The sequence below is a fragment of the Ruditapes philippinarum genome, unplaced genomic scaffold (genome assembly GCF_026571515.1).
Source record: "Ruditapes philippinarum isolate M1 unplaced genomic scaffold, ASM2657151v2 ctg3684_1_1_1_1, whole genome shotgun sequence".
Taxonomy (NCBI): Eukaryota; Metazoa; Mollusca; class Bivalvia; order Venerida; family Veneridae; genus Ruditapes; species Ruditapes philippinarum.
The window spans coordinates 19,409-41,404 of record NW_026855835.1 but is presented as its reverse complement, the minus strand read 5'-3'; the positions used below and the strand labels follow the sequence as shown (position 1 = coordinate 41,404).

General features: G+C 33.0%; 1 protein-coding gene across 2 annotated transcripts; it reads left to right on the top strand.

Moving 5' to 3' along the window:
• Positions 1 to 12,402: 12,402 nt before the first annotated feature.
• LOC132744542 (BTB/POZ domain-containing protein 6-B-like) lies at positions 12,403 to 21,996 on the top strand. Of its 2 annotated transcripts, XR_009627713.1 has the most exons (4): positions 12,403 to 12,996; positions 14,803 to 15,107; positions 19,122 to 20,724; positions 20,870 to 21,996. XR_009627713.1 is itself a non-coding variant. In XM_060733291.1 (3 exons), the coding sequence occupies exons 2-3, from the start codon at positions 14,821 to 14,823 to the stop codon at positions 20,341 to 20,343; spliced, it is 1,509 nt and encodes a 502-aa protein (XP_060589274.1). In that variant the 5' UTR covers positions 12,403 to 12,996; positions 14,803 to 14,820; the 3' UTR covers positions 20,344 to 20,856. The 2 variants fall into 2 exon arrangements, 1 of the variants encoding a protein (XP_060589274.1); XM_060733291.1 differs by lacking the exon at positions 20,870 to 21,996 and having other exon boundaries at positions 19,122 to 20,856.

Sequence of the window (21,996 nt, the reverse complement as noted above, 5' to 3'; positions counted from 1 at the left end):
AGAGAAATTCGTTTTGTCTTTTTTTTTTTTTAATTTTTTAAAAAATTTATTTACTTTTTTACAAAAAGGGACAAAACGGAAAAAAATTGTTTTTTAAAACCTTATCTTCTAAAATTTTTTGGTATAAAAAACTTTTGGGAAAGGGTAATAAAGTTAACAAGAGCTTTTCCCACAGAAAAGCAAAAAATTCGATTTAAATAAAAATGGGACGCAGTAAGGAAAAAAAAAAAAAAAACTATGAAAAAACCCAATTCTTTTGTATAATTTTTGGAAAATTTAAAAAAAAAAATTTTTAACATTAAAAAAATTCCCAAAGTTAAAGGGGGAAATTTAATTTTTGGAAATAGTCACCCCTAAAAGGGTACAAACCTTTTTCCCCCACAAATGGGGTGAAAATGTTTAATGAAAATAATATTATTTTTGAAGTTTGAAGAAAGTTTTACCTTAAAAAAGAAAAAGAAGTTATAAATTTTTTCTTATATTTTTAAAATTTTAAAAGGGAGGAATAAATTTTAAAATTTATTTTGTTTTCAAATTTTATAAAACCTTTAAATCACATAAGATGAAATTTTGGGTGAAAAAGGAAATAATTTTTTAAAAAAGTTTGCGGGTTAAAATACCTTTAAAACTAAAGAATTTTATAATTTAAAAAATTTAAACTTTTTTCAATTTAAAAACTAGAAATTTATTACAAAAATTTGTGATTAATACCCCCCAAAAGGGGTTCTGTTTTGGGAAAATTTGAGGTTTGTTATTTGTAAAGAATTTCCCTTTTGTAATAGAATTGAAACATAGAGTTATGGTTGTGGGCAATTAAAGATAATTGTGGTTTATGTATGTTGCATTTCCTTTCAATGTGGTTGGCCATTGATGAAGTTTAATTGAATTACTCTGTAATAAGTCCAGAAAGAAAAAGAACAAAGGGCAATAACTCTATAAATACTGAAGATAGAGTTATAGTTCTTGTGCACTGCACTTCCTCTTATTGTGCTTGACCATTGTATGAAGTTGTTTTAAATTCCAACCAGTACGTTTTAAGTTTATGCTCCGGACAAGGAAAAGTATCAAAGGGCAGTAACTCTGTATTTTGTCAAAATGGAGTTATGGCTCTTGTGCACTGCACTTCCTTTTAATGTCCTTGACAACTGTAATGAAGTTGTACCGAATTCCAAACAGTAGTTTTCAAGTTATGCTCTGGACAAGTAAAAGGTAACAAAGGGCAATAACTCTGTAATTAGTCAAGATGGAGTTATGGTTCTTGTGCACTGCACTTCCCCTTATTGTGCTTGAACATTGTATGAAGTTGTTTTGAATTCCAACCAGTAGTTTTCAAGTCATGCTCTGGACAAGGAAAAGTAACAAAGGGCAGTAACTCTGTAATTAGTCAAGATGGAGTTCATGGTTCTTATGCACTGCACTTCCTCTCAATGTGCTTGACCATTGTATGGAAGTTATAATGAATTCCAACAATAAGTCTTCAAGTTATGGTCCGGACAAAAGAAAGCAATGGAAAAGTAACAAAGGGCAATAACTCTGTAATTAGTCAAGATGGAGTTATGGTTCTTGTGCACTGTTACTTCCCCTTATTGTGCTTGACCATTGTATGAAGTTGTTTTTGAATTCCAACCAGTAGTTTTAAAGTCATGCTCTGGACAAGGAAAAGAAACAAAGGGCATTAACTCTGTAATAAGTCAAAATGGAGTTATGGTTCTTGTGCACTGCACTTCCTCTCAATGTGCTGGACCATTGTATGAAGTTATAATGAATTGCAACAATTAGTCTTCAAGTTATGGTCCGGACAAAAGAAAGCAATGGAAAAGTAATAAAGGGCAATAACTCTGTAATTACTTTAGATAGAGTTATGGTTCTTATGCACTGCCACTTCCTCTCAATGTGCTTGACCATTGTATGTAGTTATATTGAATTCCAACCATTAGTCAGGGTTTTCCCGGGCCCAAAAAAAAAAAAGGCAATGGAAAAAGCAAAAAAGGGCCAAAAAACTCTGTAATTATTTTAGATGATTTATGGTTCTTTTTGCATTTGCATTTTTCCCCTTTTTGGGTTTTTTGCCCAATTTTGTTTTGAATTTTTTTAAAATTTCCAACCATTTAGTTTTCAAGTTAGGGCCAGGGGAAAACAAGGAAAAGTAAAAAAGGGGAAATTACTCTTTTAAATTATTTCAACGATGGGATTTTAATTTTTTTTCTTACGAAACTGATTTCCCTCTAAATTTGTTTTTTTGCCCCATTGAAATTGTTTTATTTTTGGAATTTCCAACCATTAGTTTTTAAAATTTAAATTGCTGGGGAAAAGGAAAATGCAACAAAAAAAAAAAAAAAAAGGGGAAATTTTGGAAAAAAAGCAAAAAGGGGGGAATAACCCCTGAAATTACTTTAAAATAAAAGTTTTTGGTTTTTTCCATTTGCATTCCCCCTTATTTTTTGTTTAAACTTTTGAAAATGAAGTTGTTTTAAAATTCCCAAAACCAGTATTTTTTAAAAGGTTTATCCCCCGGGGAAAAAGGGAAAATTTAAACCCAAAGGGCAAAAACCCTCTGTTTTTAATTTTTTTTCCAAGATAGGGGTTTAAAAGGTTCTTGTCCCACTGGCCACTTCCTTTCCTCAATGGGGCCTTTGACCTTTTTGAAAATTTTAAAAAATATTGAATTCCAACCATTAGTTTTCCCAAATTTAAATGCTCCCGGAAACAAGGAAAAAAATTTGAAACGGGAACGTTTTGGAAACCGGGAACCCGACCCGCCCCCGCCCAAAACCCCGACCAACCACCGCCCCGACCCCGGAAACCGACCCAACCCGGGTTGACTCCTATTTTCCCCCCCAAAAACTTCTTTTTTTGGGGGGGAAATAAAAAATTCAAAAAAGGTTCATGGGGAGTTTAATTTTTTTGCAATAAAGAACTAGATTTTATAAATTGGGGGCCCCATTCAAAGGGGAGTTTAACTTTAAAACATTTTTGGGTTTTGCTAGAGTTATTGAAAATAATCTTGTTCACATAAGAGTGGTTTGATGGTAAGAACATATTATTAAAAGTATGAAGTTGATACCTTAAGAAATTAAAATATAAGTAATCAGTAAAAATTTAATATTTTAAGGAAAATTCTAAGGCTCAAGGAGGATAAATCTGATAAATTATTGGTTTTTGTTTTAGAGTTTAACCTTGACAACATTCATTTTAAGATGAGTGATAATAAGGAAACATATATTTTAAGTTTGAAGTTGATACCTTAAAAAATGAAAAAAAAAGTTATAGTGAAAAAAAAAAAAAATTCTGCACCAAAACTTTTCAATCTGAAATCTGAACGCGGGGACGCCGACCGCCGGGGCGAGTTCGGACAGCTCTACATATACTTCGTATAGTCGAGCTAAAACGGCAAAATGCATTGTTAAAAAGCCAACAATGTTTTAATTATGTAATTATATGTTCTATAATGATATTCCGACACCCGGCACAAAAAAGACTAGGGACAAACGGGCAATATGACAATAACTTAAGCAACCCGAATTACTCTGGAAAAATTTTCACTGAAGTACACCATCATTTGCCAACAAGAGAATTTTTTTTTCGTCTTTGAATTTTATAAACAACTTGTGAGTATAGTATTTAAAATAACAGAAATAAAATAATTATCATTTCAAATAAATAAAACTATCGAAACATTTGAGAATGAATAATTTTCTGAGATATCTTTAATAGAGTAATTTTATGATTATAATTATATTATATAACAGTGCAGGGAAAATGTAAATCAAGTCACTGAAATAACTACTGTATAATTCTTTATGTCAATGTTTCTAACTGAACTTACGTTATCAAAATTATGTCAAAACCAAAAAAGGCAATTTCAAATAATAATATGATTTATTAGAGCTAGCAGACACGTAATCAACGATAAGTCAAATACAAATTACAAATTGAAATTATGTATCAGTGTTATGCAGGACTACACATAAAACACTTTACAACATCAATGAAAAAATAAATGTTATTTAATCAAAGATAGAATGAACTATTCATGAGAAAATACAGAATGAATAGGAACAAAACCGCTTTAAACAAATGATAGAATATAATAAGCGGAAATAATTAAAAAAATGAAACATAAACAGATTAAAAACATGCAATACAGAACTAAACAAGCTAAACAATTAAAAAGAACACAAAAAAGGGCGGGAGGGAGTGGCAAAATTTGAAGAAAACAACCGACTTGGAAACGTGTCTTGACAAAACAAACTGTAACTAAAAGGGCGCCAAAAACCTAACTTAAATACCAGTTTGGCGTAATGATACAAAAAGTTGTACCCTTGACCTAACTGTGAAGTAACCCAATCAAAAAGGGTTGTTTATTGATATACAACAAAATGAAATGGAGTAATAGTACAAAAAATGACCTCTGACCTATATAAAGAACAACCAATGAGAAAGGCTGTTTTATCCCATAATTAAAAGATTTTATTGTAACAAAATGCTTCAAATTATGTCAAAACCAAAAAAAGGCAATTTCAATATTAATAATATGATTTTATTAGAAGGCTAGCAGAAACACGTAATCAAACGATAAGTCAAATACAAATTTTTACAAATTGAAATTATGTATCAGTGTTATGCAGGACTACACATAAACACTTTTAAAAAGCATCAATGAAAATAAATGTTATTTAATCAAAGATAGAATGAACTATTCATGAGAAATACAGAATGAATAGGGGGAAACAAAAAAACCGCCCCAACTCCCCGGCCAAACATAAAAAAAGCAGAAACAAAAATTATTATTACAAAGGCATTAAAATATTACCAAGTACAAAAAATGTAAGTTTAACCCACAAGAGGGGCTTACCAGTACCATCAAGACAATGTTCAAAAAATATCCATTACTCTAAGGGATTTAAACAGTTTTAAGTTAAATTATATATAAAAAAAATTTTAATAATTTCCTTTCTTAAAGGAAGCTTTCCGTTTGCAAAAAATTAAATTGACAAGCAAACAAAAATTTAAATTTTAAAAGCAATAGCAAAGCAAAAAATAACAGCAGTATTCAAAAATTTGATGAATCAAGATGTCAGAAACCAATGGGTACCCAAAGATAAAAGATGAAAAAAAAAACAAGGGTAATGTCAAGATTTTACCATTCACCAACTATATCCCAAATCCTCAAAGAGTAAATTATTACCTCCTTTAAAAGGAAAAAACTCACAGATGATATAAAAGATGCTAACATCATATGAGCAACAATAGCCGAGGAAATAAAATACTTCCCTCAAAGCTAAAACAACCCAAGTCTATAATATATGATATCCCATTAAACTGACATTCAAGATGAAAAATAATAGAATGGAAGCTAATATAACAAATTGTTACAATACAAGCAAATAGAAAATTTAATGAACAAAAAAAATTTATGTCATGCAAGAAATAAAACGAAAGTTAAAGAGGAGCACAAAAACAAAATAAAAGTTGTTTCCTTTTTTGTTATTTGCAATAGAATACCACTTCTGTGCCACAAGTTGGGAAGATCAATCATTTTTTACTATTTTAAAAATAAATTACAAAGCAAACCTAGCCTTTCATTTAAATGAGCCACTGTACGAATGAAAAAAAAAATTACGGAGGAGTCTAACCCCTTCAAAATTTAAGTTTGGGCAAAAACCACCGTCTCTGACTGCAAAAACATCGAGATTTGGTTTACCACAGTAAAAAGAAAGGACGATAGGAATGAATGAACTGACAATGACGTTCTTAGCATTTAGCCTCTAACCTCTGATTTAAATTTAACTTTTACCTTAGAACTAGTCTGAGAAATAATCAACTGGACGAGGAAGTATACTTGAAAAAAACAATATGAGTCGATGAAATACTACGAATAAAACTGTAAAATCAAATTATTAAAAATAAACTCAAAATTTGATCAACTTGACAACTTGTCATGAGAATTAACATCATTAGTTCCAACATGAATGATAGTAGTAAAAGGCTTGTTGACCAAAGAGGGGTCACGTTGAATCTTCGTTGTTAATCGAACCAAATTAATTTCCTGGGGAATAAGCATGGACCCTTTGTAAACCAAATGCCATCCACATGTTTAGCAATTGAGTCAGAAAGAAATATGAAAACCTCGTACATCTGCAAAAGAAAGAAATTCAAAAACTGAATTCTATAAACACATCAAACATTTTTTTAGTTAAAATGTTGTGCTTTATCAGACCAAATTTTAATTCTAAATAATGATTTGTAAGCATCTGAATTTCCAATCACCCAAGCAACTGAATATGCTTCTGGGGGAATTATTGTTGAACGATGAGCAAGGGTTTTTCCCAAAACCCCCCCTCCTGAATGAATGAGTAGAAAAAACTTTTCAGGAAAGATAAACCGATAAAAGATATACACTCCCTTAGTTTTTTTTTTTGAAATAAATTTAATAAGAAATATAAGAACCATTTGTAAGAGTAAAATAAAACATTTATGATGATAAAATTCTAAATTCAAACCCTAAGCAGTTTCTTCATAAGCGACAACCGGACACAATCTTTTATCTTTAAGTCTCAACAAAGGACTTACAACTTCTCTTTTCCCCAAACTGAATAGTTTTCGACCAATTAAAAATGGACCAAAAATGTAATCATGAAAATAACGTATACTTTCTGTACTTAAAAACCCGACCCTTTCAAAACATCAGCAGAAGAAGTAGGGACTAAATTAGACTTTCTAGCAACTAGAAAAAAGGCAAAATAAAAATAAACACCAATACACAACATTGTCCTGAATGGAAAAGTCTAATTGTTCATGGATTTTTAATAAAATACTTAAGGTAATGGGCTTCAGCCTGCTTAACTGATCTAGGCTTCAAACCTTTGCAAACCTTTTGAATGAAAGATTTAACAAATAAGAATTAATATGATCAATGTTAAAACCTAAACAAAAATGTAAAGTTTTTGACACCACTAATATTAATTTTTGATAACTTCTCAACAGAAACAAAAGTCCTACTGAGAAATTGAGCATACAATTTGAAGAGTAAGAGTAGAAGCAGGGGGGTAAAAAATTTTAAATTTAAAAATTATAAACAAAATAAAATAAAACTCTCCCACTGAACACGTAGATTTTTATTCGTCCCCTCCGCCAAAAGGCTGAAGAGTTAGAATTCCTGAGCTCTTGGCGTAAAATTTTAAGCTCTGTTCTGAAACAAGAAATCACCATTATGAAGAAAACGAAAAATGCTTCTACATCCACATCAACTTCTATCATAAGAAGAAATATCGGGACAACCATTCAAAAAAATTCATCCTCTAAACTTGGAATCTATATGCCATCTACTCAAACAGTCAGAGGCCCGATTATTACAACTACTTTAGATGAGTAGCCCTTAATTGAAACTCATATATAGATGCAATGAAGCATATTTTCCCTTCAAAAACAATGTTGCAAGAATGAACTTTGGCTTTACCTGTTATTTAATCACAAATACAAACTGCCAAATATATCACAATTGATTAAACAACTTTCTGCCTTGATAAATCAGAACCCCAAAAGCTTCAAAGAGACTAGAACAGTCAACATTCTCTAAACATGTGATGCTTAAAGATTTGATCCAAAATTTAAAAACCTAGGGAAAGAAGCATGAAAAAAATTTAGAGCCGTATAAACCCCCACAGCCTGTTTTAAACAAACTATCACAACTGAAAACACTATCCACAGAGACCATTCACCATAATCAATAAGAGATATTCCATTTATATACAAGGGTAAAAACCTCATGCCACCACACAATAAATCCTTCTTAACTTCAAAAGGAACTTTTAAACGAGTCACCTTTATTTCCATAACAATCACGTAACCAATTCAAAAATTCTGTTAACAAAAACACGACTAGACCTGACACCAGCTCCACAAAATTTTAATTTCCCAGCAGTCTTTGTATATCTTTTCAAAGACGCACTATCCCTACCTAACCCAAGAAGAAATCAACCCCTGATTTCCTCAAGCCTCTCCTTAGTTATCTGCATAGTCATACTTTGAGAATTAAACAGGACACTAAAAAAGATCATAACTTGAGACGGTGCCACAAGCTTTTATCTAACAGCTTATTCAATACCACTTCTAATAAATAGTTCACGTAAAAAAATGAAAGGGAAAAATCAGCATTAATTTTACTTTCCACGCCTGCAAAATCATCTAAGTAATTTAAGGCAAGATAAACCTACATTATGCATCATTAAAAGCGAAAAAGCATTTTTTTGTAACTCTCTGACATTATAAACGCAAGAGGACCTCAACCCCATAGCTAGAAAAACAGTATCAAAAAATATTATGTGATTTTTCCATGAAAAAACCAACTAAAATTTATAACTTGAAGGGGCCCCAAAATTTACTTTAATTCTGCCTATAGGCACGCCTTAAAATTTTTTCAAAGCTTGTAACCCATAAAACATGCCTTGACCTTTTTTTTTAATTAAGGGCCACAAAGTTTCATCCAATTTTTGGAAAAAAAAAAATCTGAACTATGTCTCCCAGATAAAACGATCCTTTTGGGAAAAAAAAGTCGATTTAACACCAGTTTTCCATTTTTTTGGAAAACTTAAAAAATTCCAAAAAAAAACTCTACGTTTGTCAGGATTTGACTTTTAGGAACAGTATTAAGAGGTGATATCACCAATACCATCATTCAAAAGGACAAGTTAACAAAAGGACCTATAATAGCTCCATGTGATGCTTCTTTTTTTGCAAATATTTTTAATCATGTGACTTGGAAATAATTTAGCCCCGAATGATTCTTAACTTTTGAGGTTTTTTGAAAACAAAAATACTTGTGTCATGCAAATCTACATCTATTGGAAAACCAAATTTCAATAACTCACAAACCTGTAAGTCATTATAACCATGAATGCATTCTTGTCATAAATGCGGTATCAATCTTATTGATTAACCGGAATACGACAACCCTCAAAAATTTAAATTTACCGGAGGCTTTAACCTGTCTAGCAATGTCCAGCTTGTTTAAAGAAGATAAATTTAACTGATCTTTAACAGAAAAACAAACTTTACACTTTCTGTTATTACTACAAAAACAATCAAAATCATTTGTGTCTTGAAGTTTTAGAGAATGTTCCATATTCCTTTTTACAAAAATCAGGTAAAAATAAATCAACTAATTTATTCTCAGAAAAAACACAATTGGACAGTCACTGATTAGCGTGTGGACATGCACTGGAACATTCAGGATGAGGTTTAACTCTTTCTTTTGTCTACATCCCAACAAGTCGCACAGATATTGCTTAGCAAAGTGAGTTTTACCTCCCTTTGATGTGACAATATGAGCAGATTTAAATGAACATTTGTTCCTCTGATATTTTTGAGCAAAACCACACTTTGCTACTCTCATCTGTACTAGAGCTAACTTTAACCTGAGGAATATTGTACCTGGGGTTTGGGCTTCAACTGTACTGACTCAGAGATCTGAATTCTAAAATTTTTGACAGTGTTCCTGGCCCAAAACAGCTTGATTCCACATACTGAAAATCATCGCCCAAGCACTATGACCAAGCTCTATTTCTTCTCTTAAAACTGCAGCATATATTGAAAAATTTATAAACATTTGGAATCATAAGAGCTGTTGAGATACAATTAACTTCCTCTCAAAAAATTCAAACGACCCTTGTTTTTTCTTTTCCTACAAAAATTCCTGAAAAGAGCAAAATTAATTTCCAATTCTCCAGCAATAAATAAGTTTTTGAAATCAATATTATTCAAAAATACATTTTGGTTAACAAAATCAAAGCGTAAATTAGAATGAGGATATTGCTGTTTAAATTTAACAAGAATCTGACGATCTTGAAGCAATTCCTGATTTAAACCCCTTATGTGTCTTATTTCTACACTTTTTAGATTTTTACTTTGTTCCAAAGAGATATCTAAATCACTATCAACATCTGACGTAGAAGCAACACGATGAATCACAACTAGAATCAGAGTCTGAAGACGCTGAACTAATCAAGCCTAAATTTGGCAAGTTTCCTTCTTAGCCGCTATTCTTAAATTGGACATTTTGCGTAAAGCATTTATATCAAGTGACGTACCTTCTGCACCGGCATGTGAAGATTTGGATGATTTCTGCCCTCGAGAACTGGAAGTAGTGGGACGAATATGTCTGCCCTTCTTTCTAGACGATAGATCGGAAGCTTGAGGATGAAGGGACTTCTCTAACTCCACTAACAAACGCTTCTTTCTCCTCAACTTTCTTTTACGAAGAATTTCTAATTCTCTCCGCTCCTGTAAACGAGCCTGATGCTCATCCAAAACTCACTCAAACGCCGCAACAACCTCTCTTTTTCCTCTTTTTCGGCCAAATCTGAAAACTTGGACGTAATTCCGGAAGTACCTCAGGCGGTGTCACAGTAGAATCTTCTTCATTCAAATCAAACAACTGGCTGGGAGAAGCCAGAACAGGTTCAATTAATTGCCTCTTGGGAGTAAATCCCTTTCCCTCATTCATAGCTTTATAGTCAGGAACTTCTTTGTTTCTAGCTGATCTCCTGTCGGTCATATTGAACAAATTTCAAAAACAATAAAAAATACCTGTCCTTCAAAAGATAAATACACACAAACAGGCTAGTCCCTGAACAACTGACGATCAAATAGTTCGCTACTCTACATCGTATATGATGAATGAAAAACTGAAGGAAAACTTATCAATGTGAAATTCGGGCACAGTAAAACCCTTTCCAAAAACAAATTTGAAGAAAACAACCGACTGGAAACGTGTCTTGACAAAAACTGTAACTAAAAGGCGCCAAAACCTAACTTAAATACAGTTTGGCGTAATGATACAAAAGTGACCCTTGACCTAACTGGTGAAGTAACCAATCAAAAAGGTTGTTTATTGATATACAACAAATGAAATGGAGTAATAGTACAAAAATGACCTCTGACCTATATAAAGAACAACCAATGAGAAAGGCTGTTTTATCCATAATTAAAAGATTTTATTGTGAACAAAATGCTTCAGATGATAAAATATATAATACAGTCATAAAAAAGAATTAACACGAAATTAATCAAACGAAAATTGAACTTGCCATAAACAGGTGAGAATATTCCATCTTGATGCAATATCTTTGAAAAATATTCTCTAAAATCATCAAAATTATTTTATATTTTACTCTGATATTTGTTAAGAAAAGAGGATTTGTTTAGATTGTTACGAAATGACAATGCATGTAGATCTTTATAATTATATAATTTCAAAAGTCATTGTCTTAGATATAAACACTTCTGTCATTTAAATAGCATTGTAAACGAGTTTAATATAGTTAAACTATAATAGCTTTTTATACTATAAGTTAACAGGTAAAAAGGAAAAGATAATAGTCTCGTAGTGGAAGAGATTTATATTTTATGCAACACAATCATCATTATCAACTGTTGGTCAAACACCGTTTATACAGTCAATCTTTTTTAATATATGAGCAGTGTCATGACAAAACCAACATAATGGGTTTGCGACCAGCGTGGATCCAGATAATAATAATAATTCTGCCATATTATTTCATATTTAAAATGGTTTACCTCAATATGATATAATTATGTTCATGGAAATTAATGTCATTTCCTCCATAACTATTTTCTTACAATAGCGTATGAACTTACAACTTAAATAACAACGGCGAAATGACGTCATCCTAAGCACATATTTCCCTTCTAAAACGACGTCATTTTAACGCGGTTCATCCATAAAGTGCGCTAAAATGACGTTGTTGTTTGGCACGCGACTCATCTGGCACCCCCCATGCCAGATGAAATTTCCGGCATGGGTAAAACTCACGGAAACGCCAGTCTGCTATAGAGCTTAATAATATCTGTCATATGTTGCGGCAATCTCCACACAGTGATCTCCCCTTAATTCTTCGGCGTAGATCTCTGCCACCAAGGTCCCAATATATCAGAATTTCTGATATACTATATTTTTTCAAAAATTGTTTTATCTACTGCTTTTATCTATCAGATAAGTTTTCTCTCATTTATTTAACAATGTTTATGAATAAATAAATAAATAATATGAATATTTAGAAATAATTTTAAAAATTATGAGATTATTTTCTACCGAGACGATATTTTGATATTTTATATTTTTTAGCTTTTGAATTTATTTTTCGTTATTTTGTATACTTTCGATAATTTTTTAATAAACTATATGGAACGTAGGCACTAAAAGTAAAAAATAAAACAGAAAGAGAAAAATAACGTTAGATTTTCTTTGTAACGGTCGATATTTACATTTGAATTTCGACGTTACGTCATGTGACTTTCATCATCATGTAATGTGACGTCTTTGAAGGCAGTGATTACAATTCTGCCAAGGGAGGTAATCACTGTGAGGAGTTTGATGTTGCGGTTCGGACCGGAATATCCGTCCCGAGGGGACCCGCCCATTGGGCGGTAACGAGGCTTGCCGAGTTACCGCCCATGGGCGGGTTCCCGAGGGACGGATATTCCGATCCGAACCGCAAACATATGAAAGATATTTTTTCTTGCATATTCTGCCATATTATTTCATATTTAAAATGGTTTACCTCAATATGATATATGTTCATGGAAATTAAAGTCATTTCATCCATAACTATTTTCTTACATTAGCGTATGAACTTACAACTTAAATAACAACGGCGAAATGACGTCATCCTAAGACATATTTCCCTTCTAAAACGACGTCATTTTAACGCGATTCATTCATAAATGGCGCTAAAATGACGTTGTTGTTTGGCACGCGACTCATCTGGCACCCCCCATGCCAGATGAAATTTCCGGCATGGGTAAAACTCACGGAAACGCCAGTCTGCTATGCAAGAAATTTATAGTAACAAATATATTAGGGGAGATCACTGCGTAGGAGATTTGGTTTTGTGATCAAGCGTCTAGAGGTATTGAGTTAAATTTAGAATAAATCTTTAAACTCAGCACATAGACCTCATCTAAATAAAAACCAAGGTTAGTGTAATTTACGTTGATAATAATATTTAGTTGTCACCTTATTTTGTTACGGTAAATAGTGATTGTTTCTTAGGTGCGTCGGAACGTGCACCAGTATAGAATTTCCCGGAAGTGGATTTACAATCGCAACATTTCGACCCTTAAAAATAGATCTACGACCAATGCTGTTTTAACAATATTTTTGACAAAAAAATCTAGATAGCAAAACATGCATATAAATTGTAAATTCTTTTATCTCTACAAATTCACATATAAATTGGTACTTTAATCAATAAAACTTTTCAATATCCTTGGAGTAGAAGCAGTGTTGCATCTAGAATTTCAAAATTATGGGGGATGTCCCCCACTCAACTGAAAAATGTGGGGGATTTGGAAAAAAAAATGGGGGAGACATACATTTACCTTACAATATGACGTGCCGAAAATAATTTATTTATTTTACATTGAGGCATTTTTGACAGCTATCGTCCGCTCAACAACGGAAATAGAAAAAATAAAATATTGACGAATACTACAATACACATGCGAGATGACCCAGTGCTACACGCGATTTAGTACGTATTTTAGTCATTACCGCGAGTGAAAACATACATGGCTGAAGCGTTCAAGATATGATGAATATAAACTGAATTAAGTTGAAAGGATCTTCAGATGCGCGACTTGGCGCGCATTGACATCGATAAAATGCGTGATCTGCATTAAAGTATGCGCAAAACGCTGGGAGTTTGTGTGTGCTATTTGTACCTGACCTCTTACCTTTACACCATGTACAGCTCTTCTTTTCTTTGTCATTTCAATATGAAATATGAAACAATTTTTTTTTGAATAACTGACAAAACAAACTCAGATTTAGTCCTAATTATAAGACCTATAACGTAACCTATTTCATGTTTATCCTTCATTAGTCTGATATTTTACATTTTTCATTTTCATGTTGAAAAAAGCCTTGATAAAATGTCACACTAATGATAAACAATATTATGAAATGTTTAATAACTTGTTTCATGGCTAATTATTAGGACTAACTCAGATTTAGAACGTTACAGAAGTTTAAGATAATTAAGCAACCAAGTAATTAGTGTTTCAAATCAATGACCATTGCCTATCATATATAAATGTCAACAAAATATCAACATTAAAGATAAATTCTTGCCTGCAGCCTATAAGAAATCTTAAGGTAGAAGTAACACTTTTGATTCAATCGCCATTTAACTTTGTCACTCTTAGCTAAAGAGACTTCAGCAAACAGGTTTTATACTGTCACACAACATCAAAATAAAAGCAACATTTAAAGTTATGGAAGCCAGAACTATGTCACTCTTACCTAAGTCACAGTTGTCTTTTATTGTTACAATGTACATGTAGGTGCAAAAGATAAAATCACAGATGATAAAAATTATGTTTTAAACATTATTATATGGCAAAATTTGTTTGGAACTGAGAGTTTTACTACCAAACTTAAATAAAAGATAGCAAAGTTTGTTTTGATAAGCATTTTGATATATTTGATAGAAACTAAATACAATGTTGATTCAAAGGCTATATAAAACATATTTTCTTATTCACACGAAAATTAAAACTATTCTCACATTGAGAATCAGATATATACAGCTAAATATGATGATTAAACAAAAGTATTTTTGCATACAATCAGCACTTCGATTAGCACTTAAAAAGAATACTTTAAAGTTTCAATACACATTTAACTTATTCTTTGAGCCTGTGGACAGTCCTTATAGCCCTTATAATCATTAAATGTATAATATAATTTTCTATCTTGTTTACCCCTTGTTTTTTAATCAGGTCAAACATTTCATCAAGATGGAGGCGGGTAGTCACACCCAATCAAATCAGAGCTTACCAGCTGCTTGGCAACATGACAAGGCATTGGGTGATTGTATGATAAAACTGTATGAAAACAATCTGTGGACAGATGTCAAGTTCCGGTGCAAAGGTCATGACGAAAATGAAGGTATTCATGCGCATAAAATAGTTCTTGCAGCAAGAAGTCCAGTGTTTCAAGCGATGTTCTATGGGCCATGTGCAGAAGGAACCGAAGAAATTGTACTGGAAAGTACTGAAGCAGAAACTTTTGATTTACTCTTAAGGTAATTGATGCATACGATTCAGAGTCAACTCATCTGGTATTCAACTCGTCCTTGTTATGATGAGCATACAAAAACAAAATGGGATATTTAGATGATAACTACATTATTATAGAGACTTAGAACTAATTCAAATTTGATGTCATTTTGTGACATTTCAGGCACATTCATGAGCTAAAACAACAGTTTTTTATCATAACATACTAAAACAAGAAAACAGGTTGACGGCTAAACCAATCAAAGTGCTGAATGCACTGAATGCGACGGACATGCAAGGCTTTTTCCGGAAAAAAAAACACAAAAGATATAACAGAGACAATTTGTTCCATACAAGTTTGAGATTTGTAGAGCAATCTATTTAAGGTGTCCCAATCTGAAATAATTCAGATTTTTTACTTTCAAGCAGAACATGTCCAAATTTTTAAATACAGAATGAAATTTATGCCTCAAAACTCGGGTCAAACTTGTACTTATCGATTTATTTGTAAATAGAAAAAACTGTCAACGAAATATTTCTAAAATAAAACCATGCAAATAAACTTCAAGCATAATACATAATACATACGAGAATGTTAATTAGAATTGCTTCGTGTTATATCATAGTTGGCATATAGACAATAAAATATATAAGTCATTAGTAATTTAATTTTTATTTCTCTTGGATATGTCTCATTAAAATATTGGTTAAAACGGTTAACCATCAGCAATTAATGGTGTATCTTTTAGATTTTTTTTTCATTTACAAGGTAAAGATGTAGAGGCCAGAGCACATCGTTTTAATTGTTATTTAAATGTCACTTAAGCACTACAGTGTTTAGTTGTTCCTTTCAATGTCACACTAAATTCCATTTTCAAATTGTTTGCTTCTTACAATTGTTTAAAACTTCTTAAAGTATTGCATGTAAACAAAGTAAGTATCCGCTGATTTATTACATGTATAATGTGTACTACCTAATCGCTTGTCCGAAAGTCAGCACAGGTGATGTAGTGTGATTGGGTAAAATCTATTTTAAGAATAGCGATATCTATTATAATCGATCACAAATCACATTAGCTGATAGCAGGTTTACTCATATCGTGACCTAGAAAATTATGTAATTAATGCGCGAGATATTCTAGAATTGCTGAGCCACGAAAAACTTTTGATCTGTTAATAAAAATGTTTTGTTTAATGGAGAAATATTTATTTCCTACTTATAATTTCTAGGAATTATCAGTGTAAGAAATTAGGATATGAATCTACTAGGCCGGTCGGACTACCAGATTGGAATATTCACTAGCCCAAAAGACATTTCACTAGCATGATTTATTTGTTCAAAACAGTTGTTTATATTGCCTCTGAAAATACAGTAGCCTGGTCCGGCTTGTTACTGTGAAAAGTTGAAAGCCAAAGGAGAAATTTAGTAGTCTGGGGCTATAGGACTACTGCTAATTTCGAACACTGGAATTATTGAGCTTACTCCTATCTTATAGCATAATTTGCTGTCCTACTTTTTCGACAGTGGTAATTAACTGGTAAATCGTTTCAGCACTTATTGCATATTTCTTGCATATTGCACAATAATACTACGGGGCTACAGCGTTTTTATCAATCAAATACGTTCATATTTTAACATGGATAACTTAATTTGAAATTGAAAAGGCTAAATATGGAAGTTTTTAAGATAATCCTCCTGTGGGCGTGTCCGTCGCAAAAATGGATTTACTAAGCTATTACAAACACTACTTTCATTTAAACATTTCATTTTATTTAAAAAAATATTGTAGTACCACAGTTTAGATGTACTGTCAAGTATGTTAGTGATAAAATAAGATACTTAATTAAATGTTTAAATTTAATGATTTATCTAGTTTATAGGGGGAGTGAAGGGTAGTACTGTCCATGAACAGACTCAATCAAACTGTGCCTGCAACATTTTCAATTTGCCGATTTGGACTTTCTTTACGGATTCTTATTTCCTCTATTTTAACTTAAACCTGCAAACTGAAGTTTTCTTAAAAAATTGCTTATTATAACTTACAATATGATCATAATTTAGCACTAGAGTGGAAGTGATAAATATAGTGGCCTCTATGGGCAAAGAATTAAGGTCGTTCACTTCATATAACATGCCCCTCACCACTGTTGGTTCGAATCTCGATGGGAATTTTCGCTTCTGTCATATGCTAGCTTATGTAAGGTTGTTGGTTCTACTTTGGGGGGCGTCCGTGGCCGAGTGGTTAAGGTCGTTGACTTCAAACCACTTCCCCCTCACCGCTGTGGGTTCGAATCCCGACAAGGACTTTGGATTCTTTCATGTGAGGAAGCTATCCAGCTAGCTTACGGAACGTCGGTGGTTCTACTCAGGTGCCCGTTCATGCCTGAAATAATGCACAGAAGGGCACCTGAGGTCTTCCTCCACCAGTAAAGCTGGAACGTCGCGATATGACCTATACTGTGTCGATGTGACGTAAAACCCAAAATAAACAAATTCTACTTTGGTGCCCGCTTGTGCTTAAAATAATGTCTTTAAAAACCATATCCTTTTGTTCAAGCACCAATTATTACTACAAATATTTCAACATCTTTTGTTGGCACATAATTAAACACAATTTAGTAAGTGAATGTAAAAAATGGTTCCAATTGTACCAAACTGATGTTGGAAAAGAACATACATTTTATATTTGATTAAATCAAGTATGAACTTTATCTGCACAAGAATTTGATAGCCAAGGTCAATTTATAAAGTTTAAAGGCACACTGCCCCGGAAACAAAACAAAGTTTTCTTTCTTAAAAAGTTAGAAAGTACAAATGATTAAGTAATGGTTTTAGAACATGTTACATGCTTTTCACTTGAAGAAAGATGTGCTGAATATAAAACTATCTGTCAATGTAAAGAAAGTACATACAAAATAGTCAGCCAAAAAAACTTTACTAATTGCTCAAAAGCAACATGAGCAAAACATGGTCCTGGTTATCAGATCAGACAATAAGTATTTTTGGAAACTATAACAGAACTGAACATCAAAAATAGATAGCTTTTGAGAAATAGAATTTAAGGCTTTTCTGAGGCTTAATGGGCCTTTTAAGTAAATTCTGTACCCAACATAAAGGTTTTTTCTTTCTTTCAAAACCCTTTATTTCAAGGTTCTTTCTCCATGTGTTTGCCTTTTGGAAGTTAGCAAAAGTAGAGCATATACCCTTTTTTATACCCCCACCACAAAATGTGGGGGGGAGCTATAATGGATTCACTGGGTCGCGTCGGTCGGTTGGTCCGTCCGTCCGTCTCAATCTTCGTGTCCGCTCTATAAATCCTATAACAATTGAAGGATTTTCTTCAAAATTGCTCAAATGTTCACCTCAACAAGGGGATGTGCAGAACCCATGTTGCCCATGTGTCAGCTCAAGGTCAAGGTCACAATTGAAGGTCAAATATCAAACAATCAAATATTAGACAGTATGTCATGTCCGCTCTGTAAGTCCTACACTAATTGAAAGATTTTCTTCAAACTTGGCTGAAATGTTCACCTCAAGGGGATGTGCAGAACCCATGGTGCGCTTTTGCCGGCTAAAGGTCAAGGTCACACTTGAAGGTCAAAAATTGACTTAGAAAATATTCTTAAATTTTAACATGTATTTTAATATTTCTGAAACTAGCACAGGTATATGCTTGAAACTTAAAAAATATATGTGATGTCACAAATAAGATATGCAGGTTAAGTTTCATATCTCTGTATTGCATTTTGACAAAGTTATGCCCCTTTTTAAGTTTTTAAATTTACATACAATCAATACTAGACAATATGTTGTGTCCGCTCTATAAATTCTATACTAATGGAGGGATTTTCTTCAAACTTTACTCAAATGTTCACCCCAACTGGGCAATGTGCAGAATCCAAAAGAGTCGTCTTTTGTCAAGGACATTGGTGGGGGTATGAATCGCATTCAGCGATAGTTCTAGTTTTAGAAAGATGTCAATTTATTAGTTTTCATAGCTAGCAACAGTCAGCTCAAAATTTGTATCAATCTCTTTCAGGTACATCTATATGGACAAAGTAACCTTAACCGAAGGAACTGCTGCATCAGTATTAGAGACAGCTCACTTCTATCAGGTATCAAATCTAGTCCAGTTTTGTGCTGCCTTTTTGGCTACATGTCTCACAACTGAGAACGTTTTAGAAATATTATCGCTGGCTCAGTGTTACGAAGTTAAATCTCTTTGTAAAGCATGCTGCATTTTCATTGACCAGAATGCTGATGATGTTATTAAATCTGAAGCCTTTCTAAAACTGACAGAAGAAAACCTCACATATATCTTGAGGGGAGACACATTCTATGCAGACGAAGTACTTTTATTCAAAAAGGCTGAAGAATGGGCCCAAAGGAAATTAGAAGAAGGCAATGTTACAAAAAATGGACAAAATATCAGACACATTTTAGGGCTGTCATTTTTTTACCTTAGACTACCTACCATGACATCCGAGAGGCTATTGAATTGCACTCGTAGAAAAGGGTATATTTCAATAGAAGAATATGAAGATATAGTTGATTTCATCAACAAAGTGCCTGGCACAGCTGTTACGAGCAATTCATGTATTCCAAGACTACCAATTGAAGAACAATGGCACTTTGCTTGCGGACAAGTAACAGACATTTTAAGTAATAAAATCAAAGCAAAATTTCAGGCACATGTAAGCAGAAATATAAGGCTTAAAGCTATTGAGCTCACAGAAATATATACACATCTGAAATATGATGGGCCATTGTATAGCGAAAAAGATGGTGAGATAGTTACTGTTAGAGATAAAAATCTTACTCTTTCACATGAAGGTAAAGCCATTAAAGTACGCAATTGCTTTAATGAGATTGTCGAACTCAAAACAGTTTTTGGTCAAGATTTGCCACATGATGTAGACGTATTGATATCGGGAAGTTTGAAAATAACATGCCATGGAGAGGAAATAGATGATGAGAAATGTAAAGTATTTGAGCAATATTTTAAGTTTCATTCAACAGATGAAGAACAACGTGTTGTCACACTTGAAGAGCCATTCATTCTCGAAGAATCATTGTCACCGTATACGTTTACAGTAAATCTATATAGGAACGCAAACCTAATTACAATGAAGACAGTGCGTAAATCGGAAAACATTTTGACAAGCAAACATGGTGCATTAAAGGTAAAGAACATAAGTGGAAATTTTGCCGGAATACGAGGTTTCTGTTTTGAACATATATCAAATCGTGATCAGTGTTAAGGGCACAAACAAACTCATGAAAAAAGATATGGTAGAATCAAGGGACTGAAACCTTTGCATTTGAAAGAAATGAGGCAAAATGTGAAAACAAAAAGTAAATTTAAGATTTTGTTATACAGTAACAGGGCTAAAAATAAGCGTTCACCCATGGTGACTGAATTTGTGAATGCACCACCAAAAATTTCAAAAAAGTCATCCAGTGGGCGACTTAATGTAGATTTAGACTGTAAAAAAAACTACTGGTGGGATTTCAACCAAACTTTTCAGGAGTGATCAGTACCATCCCTAGTTGTGCACATCAGCGGCATGTTCCGCTCCGCTGCACAAAATGAAAATGGCCACCAGAGCTTAAAATAGGAAAATCTTGTCCACCCTTCACAAGTCAAACTACTGGTGGGATTCGAACTAAACATTACAAGAGAGATTAGTACCATCCCTAGTTGTGCACATCACGGGCACGTTCCGCTCCGCTGCACAAATTGGCCGCCAGAGCTTAAAATAGGAAAATCTTGTCCACCCTTCACAGGTCAAACTACTGGTGGGATTCGAATTAAAACTTTACAGGAGTGATCAGTACCAACCCTAGTTGTACACATCACCGGCACATTGGCTCCACTGCAGAGCTAAAAATAGAAAAATCTTGTCCACTCTTCACAGGTCAAATTACTAGTGGGATTTCAACCAAACTTAACAGGAGTGATCAGTATCATCCTTAGTTGTGCACATCAGGGGCATGTTCCCCATATGCCGTCCCTATTATTTTCGGCGTATTTGCCATATGGACCGCTTTTGCCGTTTATATAATAATAATGAAAAGTATAATAATAATAATTATAACAAGAAACATGGCAATGCCATGAAACCAGGTTTTCAATTATCACCATTGTAGATAAATATGTTGTATTTGAAATACAAATACAAGCAACAAACAATGTAACTATGTGCAATGTAAAACATGAATAATGTAGGAGGAATTGCCACAGAGGAAGTGTTCACTATAATTATATTCTGTATAAGGAAAAAAATCAAAGGGCCATAATTAAATAAAAAATTATTCAATCACAAAACCCCGACAATATGCACCAGGGCACGGGATGACAAAGCTACAGTGAAAGTTTGAACAAAATCCGTTGAGAAATGTAGGAGAAGTTGCGCATGGTAAAAATTGTTCACTATATAATCTGTATGAGGAAAAAAAACAAAGGGCCATAATTAGGTCAAATATTATTCAATCACAAAACCCCGGTAATGTGCGCCAGGGCATTTGATAACAAAGCCTCTGTGAAAGTTTGGTCAAAATCTGTTGAGAAATGTAGGAGAAGTTGCGCATGGTAAAAATTGTTCACTATATAATCTGTATGAGGAAAAAAAACAAAGGGCCATAATTAGCTCAAATATTATCCAATCACAAAACCCCGGTGATGTGCGCCAGGGCATTTGATAACAAAGCTTCTGTGAAAGTTTGGTCAAAATCTGTTGAGAAATGTAGGAGAAGTTGCGCATGGTAAAAATTGTTCACTATATAATCTGTATAAGGAAAAAAAACAAAGGGCCATAATTAGGTCAAATATTATACAATCACAAAACCCTGACAATATGCCCTAAGGCACTTGATGACAAAGCCTCTGTGAAAGTTTTGATCAAATTCCGTTG

What these genes read in the sequence shown, in the direction of transcription:
- LOC132744542 (XM_060733291.1), top strand. Translation starts at nt 14,821, where the DNA reads ATGGAGGCGGGTAGTCACACCCAATCAAATCAGAGCTTACCAGCTGCT. An exon ending in ACTTTTGATTTACTCTTAAG is followed by an intron (nt 15,108 to 19,121) that starts GTAATTGATGCA and finishes AATCTCTTTCAG; the next exon opens with GTACATCTATATGGACAAAG.